The sequence below is a fragment of the Canis lupus genome, chromosome 16 (genome assembly GCF_003254725.2).
Source record: "Canis lupus dingo isolate Sandy chromosome 16, ASM325472v2, whole genome shotgun sequence".
NCBI classification, from domain to species: domain Eukaryota; kingdom Metazoa; phylum Chordata; class Mammalia; order Carnivora; family Canidae; genus Canis; species Canis lupus.
Window position 1 is genome coordinate 9,099,766 of NC_064258.1, and position 16,587 is coordinate 9,116,352.

Sequence of the window (16,587 nt, forward strand, 5' to 3'; positions counted from 1 at the left end):
CTTTTAACTATTCTTATAAGATTTTTAACTATTCTTATAACTATTCTTATAATTCTTTTCAGGTGGAAAAAAAATTACCCTTAACCCTAGAAAACGAAATTTTTCGTTAAGCTGTTAAGACAGAGACAAAGAGGTATATAAAATTACCTTGATTTCAACTTCTAGAATCAAGGTCTTATTTTTCCATTTATCCTAGGAGCCTAAACCCATCAGCTGACTTCCTAACTTTCAAAATAGGATTCTTGCAAGATTGAATTGAAAAGGGTAACTCTGAACTGTCCTACAGAGTCTGGCTTGTGCTCACCCTTTCCATAAAACATCCAACTCAGAGCCTAGTACATGCTAGGTGCTCAAGGTTTTAAAATCTGGAGAATTGTGATAACCCTGAGGAATAGTGTTTGAGTCTGAGGCAGCAGGCGTGGTGAAGGGCATTTCTAGCCATGCACATCTCCTCTCTGATTCTGGGCATCCATCACCAGAGGTAGCCAGCGATGATTTCCACAATTTTATGACCCTTGGCTGTCATCCCAATAACAAATAAGTCATAAGCCATCCTCTTTCCGTCTGTAAAATTCCACTTCAGCACCCTGGCCATTCTACCAAAATGTTTTTGAAACAGTGAAAATAGAGAAAAGAGCCACTTCTCCTTTATGTAACATCAGCATATTTCCTCTGCTGCTACCCACTCTTTCCCTCCCCAAGTACTTGAGGATTGAGGAATGAGGAGTCAACTAGGTAGCAAAAGTCCAAGGAGATGCTTATTTGCTTTGCCCCCAGTGGTTAAGTTACTATAAGTCAAGGGATTGGTGATTTCTTTCTTTCTTTTTTTTTGTTGGTTTGGTGATTTCTATATTGTATACAACATCTAAAACAATATGAATATTTAATAATGATAACTACAGGTAAAAACAGTGTTACTACAGAATTTGGGGGAGGTTGCACAAAAAGCAGCTATAGGAAGAAATAGGTAAATTCTTTTTTTTAATTAATTAATTAATTTTTTAAAAGATTTTATTTATTTATTCATGAGAGGCACAAACAAACACAGAGGCAGAGACACAGGGAGAGGGAGAAGCAGGCTCCCCAATGGGGAGCCCGATGTGGGACTCGATCCCAGGACCCTGGGATCATGACCTGAGCCAAAGGCAGACACTCAACCACTGAGCCACCCAGGCGTCCCAAAAAAATAGGTAAATTCTGAATAAGCAAACCAAACAGTCTCATCGGGCAGAAGGATGTATATGGAGGTGTAGTCATTTTGCATAGGTAGGTATTGGGGTTTAAGATCCAAGCAAAAAAAAAAGATCCAAGCAAGAAGGCAAGCCTCTGTCAGGTCAATGGGATCCAGGTGAAGGTGGGGTTCAGAGCATGTGTTGAGTGTCAGGCTGAGGCTGCTTATAGGAAGGGCACATGCAGACTGATGTGCTCTTATAGGAAGACCACATCCAGACTGAAGTACAGACAGAATGGAAGCGCTGACACTAGGATAGGAGCTGCCTAGCCCCTGCCCTGTTTTGTTTTGTTTTGTTTTAAGTCTTGGTTTTTGGTGGAAAAATATTAGCAGGTTTTTCTTTACTCTTCAGAAGAAGGCCAGGTTCCGTAGGTGCCTGTGACTGGTCATTGCTCTATAGCCAAAGAACTAAGCTCTCCAGGAGGCCTGGCCAGTTAGAGTGCTTTATTCCATTAACAGAGTGCCTACCATGGATAACAAACTTAGCTTAATATTGGGGAAAACACAAATATGAGTTATAAAACATATCTCTTGGACTCAGAATATAGCCTGGTTATGGAAACATGACCTAAATGTGTAAAAAGTGAAATAGCACAAAAGGTAAGTAATTCAGTTCAACAAGATGAAAGAGATTTTGCGAGTCAAAAGTGCAATTTGTAGCCAAATGGATAGTATATATGTAAGTGCCATAGGGAAAGAGCTGTGGGAATGATCACTGTGTTTTGGAGAGGTCTGGGAGGAGAAGGGATCTGAATTGTCTTGTCTATGAATACTTTGAGAGAAATTGTGAAGGTATGCCAGATGAGGGAATGGTGTAAGAGTGTGGAGGTAGGACCTGTAAGAGACATTCTAGAAACAGTGAGTAAAACAGCTTAATTCTGTTCTAGTTGAAGTTGGAGAACGGTTACTAGTTGGAGATGAAGCCAACAAGGTAATTGAAATCAAATGTGATGGTTTTAAATGAAAGAGCCCTCCACTTGATCACATAGACACTATAGGGGTCATTGAATGTTTTTGGACAGCTGTACCTGGGTGGTGCAGGTGGTTGAGTATTCAACTCTTGGTTTTGAATCAGGTCATGATCTCAGGGTGGAGAGATCAGTCCCCTCATCGGGCTCTGCACTCCCTGCAGAGTCTGCTTAAGATTCTCTCCCCTTTACTGTCTGTGCTCTGTCTCTGTCTCTCTAAAATAAATAAACCTTAAAAAAAATTTTTTTTTTTTTGGGCAGAGGAGTAACATGCTTAGATATATTCTAGGAAGATTAACCTGGTGGCTGAATATGGACAAATTAAAGGGTAAAAGACTGCTCAGGTAGCCCAGATGTCTATGTTTGGTCTAGTCCTACCAGAAGGTGAGAAATGTTTTAACTATGGAAGTGGCAGCAAGAACACAAATAAAGAGATGGATACAAAAAGACATTTTGACAAGACTTAGCACATTCTTGTGTATGGATAAAAGAAGAATCATCAAAGGTAAATCCACATTTTTGGAACCAAGAGACTAGAAGAGTATTCTGTGAACAGAAAGGGGGATGTTAGAAAGGGGTGTGAGATGGTTAAATTTTTAGGAGAAGATAGGGGAATTCAGCTTTGGAAGATAGTCTTTGATGTAGCAGGAGGCAGAAATATATTAATGGAAGGAAAGAGGGAGAGCCTGCCCATGATAAAGGCAGGAGTTGCCTGCATAGACATGACAGCTCAAACTGTTTGAATGAATGTCTTCCAGAGAGAACAGAATCAAAATGTTGGAAATGCCAACATTTTGAAGGAGGAAGAGGAAAAGGAACCACTGAGGCACACAGTGTGCAATCACACATTGGAGGAGGAGATTACAGATTCTCATAAGCACAGATAAGAACATCAAGAAGGAAGTTGTGGTCAGCATATCAGATGTTGCAGGAAGGTCAAGGGGAATAGGGGCTGAAAAAGGCCCTTGGGTTAGGCAATTAGGAAGTCGTTTACCTTTAAGAACACAGAACTATAGTGTGTGGATGTGCAGGGGTGGGAGGGAGCATAGATTAAGGAATGAGCCTGAAAGGGAAAGGGAGCATGACCACTGATTATAGGTGAGAAGACGGAAAAAATTAAAGGGGAAGAGGATGGCTGTTACTCCTCTTGGCTTCTAAGTTGGGAGTGTGTGTGTGCACACACACATGAAGGCAGAAGAAAAAGATTAAGTCATTGATTCACTCGGCAAAACTTTATTAAGTACCTAGTCAGGACTTGGATCTAATTAACAGGCAGAAATTGAAAGCTGTAAGAGAAGGAGAGGACAGGGGAGGGAATCCAAAAGGAGGAATCATGAAAATGGGAGGATATCTTGGTGTTGGAAAGGAGAGACACAGCTTCCTCTGAGACCGGAGAGAAGGAAAAAAGGATGGGGGTGGATATAGATTCTGCAATGTTCTGAAATGAAGAGAATAAAGGTGGGAAGCAAGGTTGCTGACATTGGACTCCTGGACAAAGTGGAAGATGTCTGCTGGGAGAGGGAGGGTGGCCAGGGTGACAGGTGACAGAGTGGGAAGGAAAATGTTCAATGACCACTCCAGCTAATGCGAAGGAGTCAGAGACATGAACATAAGGGTGGCTAGATAGTAGTGGTGCTTGACGGAAACCCAGCTGTCCTTGTGCTTCTATGAGAAATGTTTATCAGCTGCAGTTAGATGATGAGCAGTGTTTGTCTTTACTTTCATCTCTAAGAACTTACCTTCCTCATTGTCTTATTTTTTCTTGGTAGTTTTCTTGACTTTTTTGTTGTTGTTGTTTCTAGAATCACCATAATTGTAAATCATACAACTATTCCAGAGTTATGGTTTTATAGATTTCTGAGGTTATCTCAATTGTGGCTGAGGTGTTGGTATGAAATAACAGTACTTTCTAGATAAACATATTAATAGATGAATTTAGCAGGAAAAGTTAGTGAGTGCCCGTGAATGGTGCTACTTACTCCTCCCCCAAAATAAATAAATATTTTAATGTTATAAAACATATAAAATAAATGATCAGATGTTTTGTTTAGGCCACCTAAATGAAAATATCAGACCAAAAAAAAATTAAAAAAAAAAAAAATATCAGACCGACTGCTGATCTACTCAGCTCTACAGAATTCATTTAAGATATCTAAGATCCCAGGGGGTACTTATGGTTCATCCAGAAGCTAGCACATCTTGAGTGGCTCCATGATTAGACCTATGTGGGAAGATGTTTCTTCAAATGAGCTAACCTGACAGGGTGTGTGACAAGGCGTAGTAGACCATGCGGGACAACTTCGGATATAACAGTTACCTGGGTCACCTAATACAGTTGGTTTTAGTAGGATTGCAGCCCAGTGAGAATTGAGGAAGAATCTGTTTCTATCATGAACAATATTTATAAAAAGATAAGTAATGAACAAAGTCCTGATACTCTAATTCTGTATCTGAATCTTGATTGTATTCCTGAGTGATTCCACAATTCCCCCATCCCCCTAATTGTGGCAAGGCTGAACACCAGAACTCCTTGGCCCCACCCAAACTTGAGTGGCCAGAATGAGCTTGGCGGAGAGGGGGAATAGATTCTCTTTCCCAACCTTGCTTTGAAGTAGAGTGAAAGTATTCTGTAGGACCCAAGCCATTGGCCAGAACTGAGACAAATCGCTGAATCCATTCATTCAATGGTGACTAAAATATTGATTTTTCCCTTTCTTTTTCTTGTAGGTATGGCCTCACATGTGCAAGTCTTCTCCCCTCACACCCTTCAATCAAGTGCCTTCTGTAGTGTGAAGAAACTGAAAGTAGAGCCGAGTTCCACCTGGGACATGACTGGGTACGGCTCCCACAGCAAAGTGTATAGCCAGAGCAAGAACGTACCACCTTCTCAGCCAGCCACCACAACCGTCAGCACCTCCTTGCCGATCCCAAACCCAAGCCTACCTTACGAGCAGACCATCATCTTCCCAGGAAGCACCGGGCACATAGTTGTAACATCAGCAAGTAGCACTTCTGTCACTGGGCAAGTCCTCGGCGGACCACATAACCTAATGCGTCGAAGCACTGTGAGCCTTCTTGATACCTACCAAAAATGTGGACTCAAGCGTAAGAGTGAGGAGATTGAGAACACAAGCAGCGTGCAGATCATTGAAGAGCATCCACCCATGATTCAGAATAATGCAAGTGGGGCCACCGTAGCCACTGCCACCACATCGACTGCCACCTCCAAAAACAGTGGCTCTAACAGCGAAGGTGATTACCAGCTGGTTCAGCATGAGGTGCTGTGCTCCATGACCAACACTTACGAAGTTTTAGAATTCCTGGGCCGAGGGACGTTTGGGCAAGTGGTCAAGTGCTGGAAACGGGGCACCAACGAAATCGTGGCCATCAAGATCCTGAAGAACCACCCGTCATATGCCCGGCAAGGTCAGATCGAGGTGAGCATCCTGGCCCGCTTGAGCACGGAGAGCGCCGACGACTACAACTTTGTCCGCGCCTATGAATGCTTCCAGCACAAGAACCACACGTGCTTGGTCTTTGAGATGTTGGAGCAGAACCTCTATGACTTTCTGAAGCAGAACAAGTTTAGCCCCTTGCCCCTCAAATACATTCGCCCAGTCCTCCAGCAGGTAGCCACAGCCCTGATGAAACTGAAGAGCCTAGGTCTCATCCATGCCGACCTCAAACCAGAAAACATCATGCTGGTAGATCCTTCCCGACAGCCCTACAGAGTAAAGGTCATCGACTTCGGTTCGGCCAGTCATGTGTCCAAGGCTGTGTGTTCCACCTACCTGCAGTCCAGATACTACAGGTAAGAGCGCTTGCTCAGGGACAGGAGATGCCGAGGGCCCACTGGCGCTGCGTGGTGGTTGCTGGGGGGTAGGGGGATGTGAATGACACTTCTCCAGGATTGCCCTCAAGGCATCATCATTTAGTCAGACAATTAGGACATGTATATGGAAATGATGGTTAGAAGCCACGTAAGAAGGAAGCCAGTGTGCTCCTTGGCATAGATGTTCAGAGTCCAAAGGGATGCCTAGAGGCCAGGGTGCAGGGCTTGGCAGGGGGGGTTAGGTCCCCCGACACATAGGGAGGATCCAGACCTGGGCAGGCTGGGCCAGAGGGGCATGCATTACTGAAATCACTGCTGTAGGAACACCCAAGACTCTCATGGAAGACAAGGAGGACACCTGACCCCCATTAGGCCACAGCAGGGAATCTGTGGGTAGTGGCTGATAGGATTGAAAGAGTAGCTTGGAGCAGGGTGTCGGGGGGATCTTAAATATCACACTAAGGGGTTGCAACCATGGAGCACGCACTGAGGTGCCAGAACAGGTAGCAGGGTGAAAGTGATGCTGGGAAGATGGCTTTTATGTCCCTGGGGAGGCAGGAGGGCGAGCAGAGGCCCAGAGGCCAGTCAGCCCCCGCCTGCAGTAGAGAGCTCCCGATTTGGATTTGGTCAGGACAGAGGGAGGCCTGTGGCCGCTTACGCTCCTCACTCACTCAGCAAGAACTTACGCTCCTCACTCACTCAGCAAGAACTCCAGCATGTGCTGGGCACCAGCATGCGGCACAACAGCCCCGGCCAGGCCCTCACCATCCTGGAGTCTCCAGTGGACTGGTTCCCCATCTCGGCTGTGCGTCGGATGGGGGATGGGGTGGGGTGAGGGATGGTGTTGAAAACTAACCTGGCTTGGGTCCTAATCCCCACAAACTGAATCAGCCCTTCTGGGTGTGGGGTCCTGCATGGGTGCTTTCTAACAGCTTTTCTGGGGATCCCAGTGCGCAGCTGGGGTTGGGAGCAGCAGCTCTGTGGGGACCCAGATGAGAGAACACTGGCTTTAGAGTCCGAGAGACCCAAGGCTGGCCTGAATCCCCACACTCAGTAAGCTGTGTGGTGTAGCCTTGTTGCCTTGTTTCTCTGTGCCTTCACTTCCTCACCCATAAGCTGGGGAAGTCCGGTCACCAGCCTCAGGGTTGCTGGGACAGTGGACCGCAGTGACGCGGCCGGAGTGCTTTCCTCACTGGCCAGCTCGTGGTCAGTGCGTGAGGAGTGGAGAGAAATGGGAAGCAGAAGAGTCTGTTCTGGGGAGACATTGATGGGCTGTGCTTGAGGGGATGTCGAGCAGTCCAGTGATTGTGGAGGTTAGCAGGAAACATCCTAAAACTCCCGTGAGAAGATAGCACTGGCACGCATTTAAGAGATTGCCACATAGCCATAAAACCAGAGTCCCAAGACTCATGTGCCTGAGCCCCTGTGCCCTGACACTCTGATCGTAGGTGTGCTTTCTCCACCCTTCCCTCTAGGCCACAGAGAAACGCTGCAAAATGGGCTACGTCACGTGGGCCCAGCTGACTGGTCACCTGTCCCCATAGCTGACCCCTTTACCCATCCTCAGCCTGTGAGTCTCGGTGGATAACCTCACGCCCCCTTTCCTGAGAGATCTGAGCCACAGGTCGTGTCCCCCCATCCACGGGGACCCTGTGGTGGCTCTGTGCTGCCTCCCCTCCCAACCCCTACCCCTGCCATCTCCTGAGCTGCAGTGACCCTTCTAGGCTCTACTCCCATCCTTCCCCAGTGTTCCTTTCCCACTTTGTCCACCAGCCGCACCATCACCCCACCCCAGCTGAGGAGGAGCCTCTGCCGGCCTCTGCCTCCCAGCCTCCCTGCCTCCCTGCCAGCTCCAGGAGGGAAGGCTCTACTGCTCACCGTTGCTGTCTGTCTCTCAGCTCTGGAAGCACATGGAGAGGGAAGCCAGGAGCCCGGTGCTGTGGCCACAGTGGGGTTGGGGGGAAGGCTTGGACATTGCAGGAGAGGTCCCTGTGTGAACCCTGGGGGAAGGGTTGAAGGAGGAGGGTGTGCAGGGGTGAGACAGCCGGCACATGTTCTCTTTAGAAAGTGCCTTTCTTTGAAAGGTAGCTCTGGGCTGCAGCAGCACGGGACATCTTCGTGGGTCACCAGCCCGGCTGCAGAGTAGCTGGTGCTCTGGCTTTTATTACTCAGTTACCCTCGGTTGCCATTTAGCAAACAGATACCAGTTTTATTCATCTCTACTAGAAACTAAGCATGGCAACTTGTAAAGAGACTTTCAAAAACTCTTTAAAAGGCAATGCACACTGAGGGCAAAACTTGATGTAAGTTGACTTTGGGAGTCTTTCTGTCCTCGCATCCTCATCTTGTGCCCCAGTGATACTTCCCACCCTTCTCCCCCCAGATGGTCTCTGCCCCTGTGCCTGGGACCCAGCCTTAGGGAGTCCGGTGGGTGTGGAAGGCTTGTTTGCAGATGGTCTCAGGGCACTCCTTAGCTCTCCTCTCCCTGTCTTCTACCTCTGGCCCCTGTACCCCCATTTCCCTCAAAGACCCTCCCTTTGGGTATGATGTCACCTCCTTCTTTAGATGACTGTTGCCTAAAATTCCGGGCAGGCTAACCTCTTCCTCCTCGTGGTCACCTTGGCCAAAAAAAAGAGTGTCCTTTGGATCCCTATGACGGGCCTCCATGCCCAGCTCTGGTCTCAAGGACATGGTCAACATGAACGCCACATTCTGTACCCTCCCCAGGCCTCATCTGAACCCCGGAGCAGTGTGCTACCATAGCAAGCAAGACAGGTGCTTGAGGACGGTCATCAGCTCTGTCTGTGCCAGTCCTAGCTGTCTCTGAGGGACAGCCAACTCCAGAACATGTTTATCATGTTGATTTTCCCAATTGCTTTGCCTCATATGCGGGCAGGGGACAGGACAGGAGAAAACCCTCCAACTGTCCATCGTTTATCTGAGAAGGAAGACATTTTTCAGCCACAACTTGAGACACTGTGCCTGTGTTTGAGCTGCCTGGGGTAGGGAAGTGAACACTCTGTGGATCTAGCTTTCCATGGGGCCTGGCATCCCCAGGGACCCCCTATATCTGTACTGGATGCATCATCCACTGAGGCCTCTCACATTCAAAGGGGAGGAAACTTACATGTCCCTCATTGTAAGTGGGACAGTATTAAATGTCTTACCATGCTCTCTTCCCCAACAAGTGACATGGAAACGGTATGACAGAGAAACGTTCCTGTCCTTGATCTGAGGTACGTGGGAAAAAAGGTGGTGTCACAGGGAGGGAACTCCAGCATTTGGTTGGCCAAGATTGGGGGCATATGCCTATAGACGCAAGCCTGTGTTTTTCAGGAAACAGAGGCTCCTTTTTTTAGTTTTTTACATATGATGCATGAGTATCCTCTTCCTACTTGACCTTCCAATCTGAAGGTCTTTTATGTAGTTAACAGCCAAATCGTGCCATTTCTCAAACTGTATCGTGCATGAGAATCACCAGGAGGGCTTGTTAAGAACACATTTCCACCAAGATCTTGCCCCAGACCCACCAAATCAGAATTTCCAGAAGAGTGCCCCCAGAGAAAGTCTCCACCCTGTGTGTGTACACGTGCACACGCCCACAGAGTTCAACGCAAGGAACTGGAAGTGAGCTTGTGCAGGTGGTCTTAGGCCCTTTCTGAGAAACACTGCTGGGGAGAAAGAGATTTCCTTAATGGTGTCACCTTTCACGTGCTCACACCCCCAGAAATGGAGTTGTAGGTAATCCTTGGTACTCCCGTTACCTCACCTTGGAAGTCCCTGCCATTTCCCTACGTGAGTCTACACTGATGCCAGTTTTTGTGGGGTTTTCTGTTGGTTTTTTTTTCTTTCTTTCTGTTTCGGTGGAGGGACAGCAAGCAATAAATTGATGTGGGGGGTATTTCCACTATTGGCGTGACCAGGAAACTAAAAACAAGACCAAATATTAAGCTCTACTCTCCGAGAAAACAAACAAAAAGACACACCATTCAGGCAAAGGATAGTCAGTGATTAAAATGTGTAGATTTTCTTGTTTCTGCTCTGGACTGTTCAAAATACCCTATCTAGACTTAATTTAGAACACTTAAGACCATTACTGAGACCTCAAAAAAATGGGCATAAGATTTAGAACATCATAAATGTCCACTAGTCTCCATCTTCAGAATACTCTAACCTATTTTTGTCTGATTCTTTTGGTTGCAGAGATTATTTTCAGATTGGATACATGGTTGCTCGAGGGAGAGTGGAGATCTGTTTTAATCCAATTCATTAGTCATTCACTGGGGCCTACTGTGTGTCCTGTGGTATATGTGCTATTCACTGGCACCTACTGTGTGTCCTGTGGTAGATCTGCTAATGGGAAGGAAGTAAAGGAAGATCTCTAATCTTGAGTTTATGGTCTCTCTGAAGTGATCGAGGACACAAACAAATCCCCTAGAGTATAATTCTCATGCTATGATATTGCAAATGTTTGATCACTCTGTAGATATTCATTGAGCCTGTAGGGGACAAATCATGAGAAAAACCAGTTAGAGAAATTCAAAGTCAATGAAAAGACTTTGCCAGAGGGTTAACAGGGAAGATTTATTGAAGGAATCTTGAGGTGGGTCTTACAGGCAGTGAGAGACAGTGGTGAGGGAGCCTGGGAGCCCCCAGGATTGACACAAATAAGGGAAGATGGTGATATCTGGAAAGAGTTGAAGTCTTGGGTCAGAAAGTAAGGGTTAGGGGAGTGAGGTCTAATAGGGGAGAATATTAATATAGGTGTTGGCTTGGATCTAACAAGAGTAATTAAATGAAGTTAAGGATGTTAAGGAAGTTTAAGCAAATGGAATGGGAAAAAAAAACAAGTTGGGGGAACCTAGAGGCTAGGAGACAATAGTAGTTCAGGAATAAAAGGCAGAGGCCTTGGATTATAATGCCCATCCCAACAGTATAAATGTGAACACTTTCAGTGCTTTGAACTTTCCAGGTACTGTGACTGCGTAATTGGCCCAGAGGGGATAGTTTTCTGTGTTTGTTTTGCTCTCTTTTTTTTATTGACTTTGCTTTCTCTAAAGCACAATTCGGAAGCTCTGATCTCTTTGGAACCTGGTGTCAAATTCCACCCCTGCTACTGAGTGATAGGTTCCAGAGGGGGAGTCGGGAGGCTCCACCCCAGTGCTCCCCCTGTGTGTCCCCAGCTGACTGTGTTCCACTGAGTCATTGGTGAACGTCAGAGTGAGCCATCCACACTCCTGCATCTGGACCCCATTATGACCAAGGCCTGTGTTGGGACATATGGTTGGTCAGAGTTGATGGTTTGCCCTGTGGTCACGGGACTGTTTTTTCTCCTATGGGTTTAGCTTGGCCTCCTCAGCCCAAACTGGGAGCCCTCCATAATCTCCTCCCTATCAGTTGGGGACAAGGGGCATGGCACATGCCAAAATGCCATACTCTCACTTCAGAAAAGGGACACAGCTTCATAAAGCCATAAACATCAGTAGTTTCAAAAATTGTGTAACTTGTGCAGATAATAAAGTATAAAGGGAAGGGTGCCTGACTAGAAGATAGGTTTGATTGAAAAAAAGAACCCTGTAAGCAATCGCATTGCAGGCGTTAGCTTTTTCAATTAATTTACTTTTATTGCTAGCTGATAATAACAGGAAAAGGCTCTAGTTTACACTTTGAGGATATTCGGTGAAATATTCAACCCACTGACAATCTCATCCACCCAGGGAGACGGTGATAAACATGTGAAAACTTTTCGGTTGCAGCTTTGCTTTTCCGAGAAGAAGTAACCAGTAAGTCATCTGGCTGTTAGATTATCTTCAGTTTCCCTTTACTTGTCTCTAGGACCTTGAACTGTAAGGTGAAATAATTTGAAATTAAAATTTTCTTTAGCGAGAAGCTAGAGTGGGAAGCTTTGCATGTACTTGAGTATATCTGCCCAGGTGCCCCCTTCCCTCCTGCACACACATGCATGCTCACACCCATATGCAAGTACTCACACTCACAAACACAGTAGCACAGCATAAGCCCATGTATGGCATACGCAGATGTGAGTGTCCACCACAGCATCACATGGAAGGAGACATACAGACATGCAGCAGACATGCGTGTACGTGCAAGGACACACACACACCTTCCATTCAGAGACACGGAAGTAACCTGCACCCTCACAAACCATGTGAGCACACCTGAGCAACCTCACAGAAGCTGTCTCCATGCCCCAGAAAGTTGGCCCAGTTTCCTGCCTTGCAGCAAGGATACCTGCTATACGTCCAGGACACTGGGCAGTGAGCCCAAGGTATAAACCAGTTGTTTCCAAAGTGTAATCCAAGGATCCTCCTACTACAGAACCACGCAGGTACTTCTCAAAAATGCAGAGTCCTTGGTTGCAAAACAAATCTAATGAGGCTCTCTGGCAGTGGGGCCAGGTGCCATGCATTTAAACAAACTCTACGGCTACCTCTGCTATTAAAACTACTGAGGTACGATTGGCATACAGAAGGCTGTAGTGTAGGTAATGTGTGCAACTTGATGGGTTTGAAGATAAGTATATACCATGAAACTATCACTACAGTCTATGCCATAAACCGATCCAGCAACTCCACAAGTTTCTCCCCCCCCTTTTTATCCAACATCATTATCATCATCATCATGATTTTATCCTTTTAGAACTGTGGCTCTAGATGGTGGGGCTTGCAGAATCTGTCACCTTTCCGCCCCTTGGCAGGTGTACCATGTTCCCTGTCGAGATGGGAGAAGCAGAGCCTCCAGTGACACCTGGCTTTGAACCATGGATCATTCACCTGAGTGGCTGACAACCCCTCTCTGGGGCACAGTTGGTACATTGCTTGCAGTCAGACCCCTTTATGCCCCAGCAGTGGTGACAGTGAAGATCCCAAAATAGTTGGTAAGATAGGAGAGGGTGTGTGTGTTGGTGAACTGGGAAGCAGGTGGTTAGGAAGAGGTGGGCTGCTTGGGTGGGGGGAGATAGCAGATGAGCAGCAGAGATGACAACGTATGTCACTCTTTGGGTGATTTCCAGTAGACATAGCACTTACTGCCGGGTGGCAACCAGGCTCTCCCTGTAGCCACAGCTGGGTTTGGAGCTATAATCCCCATTTATGCATCGAACAAGTAATTTTTTGAATTCCGAAGATGTGCCAGACACTGTGCTTTGTGCTGAGGTTTGAAGAAATGAGTAGGAGTGCCTTCAACTATGCAGTTCTGCCCCCAAATCTGTAATGGAATGAGCTGTCCTAGGGGAGTCAGTGGTTGGGTGTGCCAGGCTCTGCTGTCCTTGCCCGCCCAGTGTAGACATCTCTCATTAAACCAAGAGGGGAGAGGGTACAATATAAGCCTGGAGTCTCCTTTCTCCTTTCACCTTCAGCCCTTTGGGCTGCTGGCTGATCTTAAAGCTAGATGGAGGGTCGGGGCTCTTGGTCTTGGGTATTGGCCTGTGACCCTCATTCCCAGGCAGAGACAGAGATGGTGGCTTTGTGGTAATGAAAGTCTTAGGTTGGGGATCCCCAAAGCCAAGATAGAGACAGAGCTTGGGTACAGAGAGTCCTTTCCGGAGAAGATCTCAGAAAACAGGAGCAAGAGAATGGGGAAGTGATACCATAATTAGGGGGCTGCCCCGTTCTACCTCCAAGGAGCCCACTGAAGGCCTTTGGGATTGGGCCCCAGAGGGTAAGAGGCTGGGGCTCTGGTCCCCGAGAGGTTGAGGTCTGTGAACCTTTGTGCGGGCCAAGCTGGTGTGAGGACTGGGTGGGCTAGGGCAGACTGAGAGGAGGCTGAAGCAGAAAAGCAAGGTGACGTGGTACATGACGGCGGCTGAAATCAGAGGGAACGCAATACACGCCCTGGGAGGGCCCAAGGTGTGTGCTGCAGCACTCTGCCCAGACCTCCGGGTCCTCCCCACCAATTACATGTGACCTGTTTTTAAATGGAAAGAGAATAAAAGGGAATACCTTTTCAAGCAAATTTAAGGAATATATAGGCCAAGAATTCAGAGTTGAACTCTAAACTTTGGTTGCTTGGAAGTTGAAGATCTGATAAAAGCTAATTTTTTTTTAAACTAAAATTAATGAATCTTGCCAGCACCCCACCCATTTGTAGCTAGTGAAGTGCCAGCTGGAGATGGAAGATGGGTTGGGCTCTGGAAAAGAATATCCGGGGGCCGGGGCTTGAGGACCTTGACATGGGAGCTTGTCAGAAGCAGGGGAGGGAGGTGGCAGGAGCTGCTTCTCCCTGTGTTCTGCACTCACGGGCAGTAGGTGTGCTGGCACCATTCCCTATGGCTCCTTTGTTGAATGAGTGAATGGCACCAGTGTCCCCGTGTGTCTTAGCCCAGCTCACACTGCCACACGGCAGATGCCCTCATTTGCCCGATTTCTTGCGGTCTTTCACTGGTCACCTAAAACCCGGGCCCCTGGCATCCGGGAGCTCCGAACCCTGGACCATACGGGACCCCAGTAGCAGCCCCCTGGGAGTGTATACATCTCACCAGAAACATTCATTCCCATCTTGCCTTTCCACCTGTGAGATTTCAATTTAAAACCTGAAGACAGCTGACTCGGCTTTTAACAGATTAGTTCCCTGAAATCAGCCAACATCTGTCATGTCCCATTATACCTTTGCAGAAAATTAGAAGTGACTCCCCTAGCATGGAGCAGGGGCTGAGCACAGCACGATCCGACTGGAGAGCCTTGAGGGTGTGAAGATGGTGCCATCCTCTGGGCCTCTAACCTCTTATCAGCCTCTCCATCTGGGGGACTTTACACCCATGCTAGACAGGACTCCCTTAACTTAGTCATCCTACCTGTGAGCTCGTGAACAAAGATTTCCTGCGGAAAATGGGGCTGCTCGTACACTGCTCCACATGTGCTCAGCACATGCGAAGCTCTCAGTAAATGTTAGCGGCTAATATTTTTACTGCTACTACTGTTATCATTGTCATTCTTCTCATCGTTACCATATGTGGCAACAGGCCTGGCTTTGAATTCCAGCTCTGCTACATTATAGCTGTGTGACTTTAGGCAAGTTTCCATGCCTCTCTGAGCCTCATTCTCTTCTCCAATAAGGGAAGAATCACAATGGCTGCAGAAGCTGTTATGGAGACTCGATGAGGGAGCAGTCTGTGTCTGACGCACCTGTGTGTACCTTGCCACCCGGCCTGGGGCGCTTCTCATGACCATCATGCTTTCCCCCTTGGGCTCCCTTCACAACGTGCGTCAGGTGTAGCATCTATTTCATTTGGTCAGTGTGTCTCTAGTGAGCAGCATCCCCAGTATTCCCAAGCTTCCTGGGATCACGCACAATTTCTTTTTCATCTCTGTAGATGTGGAGGCCAAGCACATGCTTTACTTTCAGTCGGTGCCAAATTGAAGGAGGGCCTGCGTGCTGGAGCATGGTTGGTGGGTTTCCTCCAGTGTCAGGAAGGGTCAGTATCCAACTCAACAGTGAAGGGGTCAGCATTTGAGGAGAGGAGTGACATCTCCCCCTCTGAGTTGGGAAGGACAGGTGACAGAACTGTTTTGGCTTGGCAAGAAAGGCGGGGGCACTGTTCCTGACTTGAGGGCACGGGCTGTTGCCATCCTGCTGCCGCCACTGGTGAACATGAGAACAGCCCTAAGGTCCTGCACTCTTCAGGCTGGACACAGAAGCCCCAGAGTGGGGAACGGCACGCTGGAAGCCTCATAAAGTTAGATTGCATCTGACACCTGCTGTGACTTCCTGCATCCTACTCCCCATCTCTGCCCACACCACGAGGGTCAGGGAGCCAAGAATGGAGTGATGTTGAGAGACTGTTCAGAGACCCCCTGCAGGTGTGTGTGTATGTGTGTGTACTGGTATGTATGTACATGTGTTGGATGTAAGTAGTTTTGGTGTGAGTGTTGGATTTGTGAGTGTATGTTGGTGTGTGTTGAATGTGTGTCTAATGTGTGTGCGTTGGATGTGTGTGTGTGTTGAATGTGTGTTTGGTATTGTGAGTACTGGTATCGGTGTTGGTGTGTTGGTATGTATAACTGTATTGTATGTGTCTTACATATGTGTGTGTGGTGTGCTTGTGTGTGGATACTGGATGTGTGAGTGTGTTGCTGTGGGTTTATTGTGTATTGAGTGTGTTTGGTGTATGTATTATATGAGTATTGGTGTGGTGTATGTTGGTGTGGATATGTGTTACTATGAGTGGGGATGTGTATGTGTGTTAGATGTGTGAGCTTGTGTTGGTAGTGGGTATATGTGGGTATTGGATATGTGAGTGTGTTGGTGTGGGTGTTGGGTGTATGAGTATGTTGGTGTGGGTGTGTGTTGTATTGGTGTGGGTATGTGTTGGCCTGTATGAGTATGTGTTGTGTGTGTTGGATGTGTGTGTGTATTGGTGTGTGTGTGTGTGTTCGATGTTTTGGAGTGTGTGCATTGGGTATATGAGTATTGATGTGGGTATATATTGGTACAGGTGTGTGTTGGCATGTATGAGTGTGTGTTGGGTGTGTTGGATATGTGAGTGTGTGTTGGGTATGTGTGTGTGTTGGATGTGTGAGTATTGGCATGAGTGTGTG

At 47.2% G+C, this 16,587-nt stretch overlaps 1 protein-coding gene across 15 annotated transcripts in view; it reads left to right on the forward strand.

Annotated features, from left to right (window-relative positions):
- Positions 1 to 16,587, forward strand: part of HIPK2 (homeodomain interacting protein kinase 2) — a 193,597-nt gene that overhangs the window by 52,345 nt on the left and 124,665 nt on the right. For all 15 annotated transcript variants that reach the window (XR_003130590.3, XM_025434012.3, XM_025434007.3 and 12 more), the window contains one exon: positions 4,927 to 6,010. Coding sequence is in view for 14 of the 15 variants with exons in the window: in XM_025434012.3 (XP_025289797.1) it covers positions 4,927 to 6,010 (1,084 nt within the window). In the remaining variant the exon portion in view is untranslated. The remainder of the gene's footprint in view (positions 1 to 4,926; positions 6,011 to 16,587) is intronic.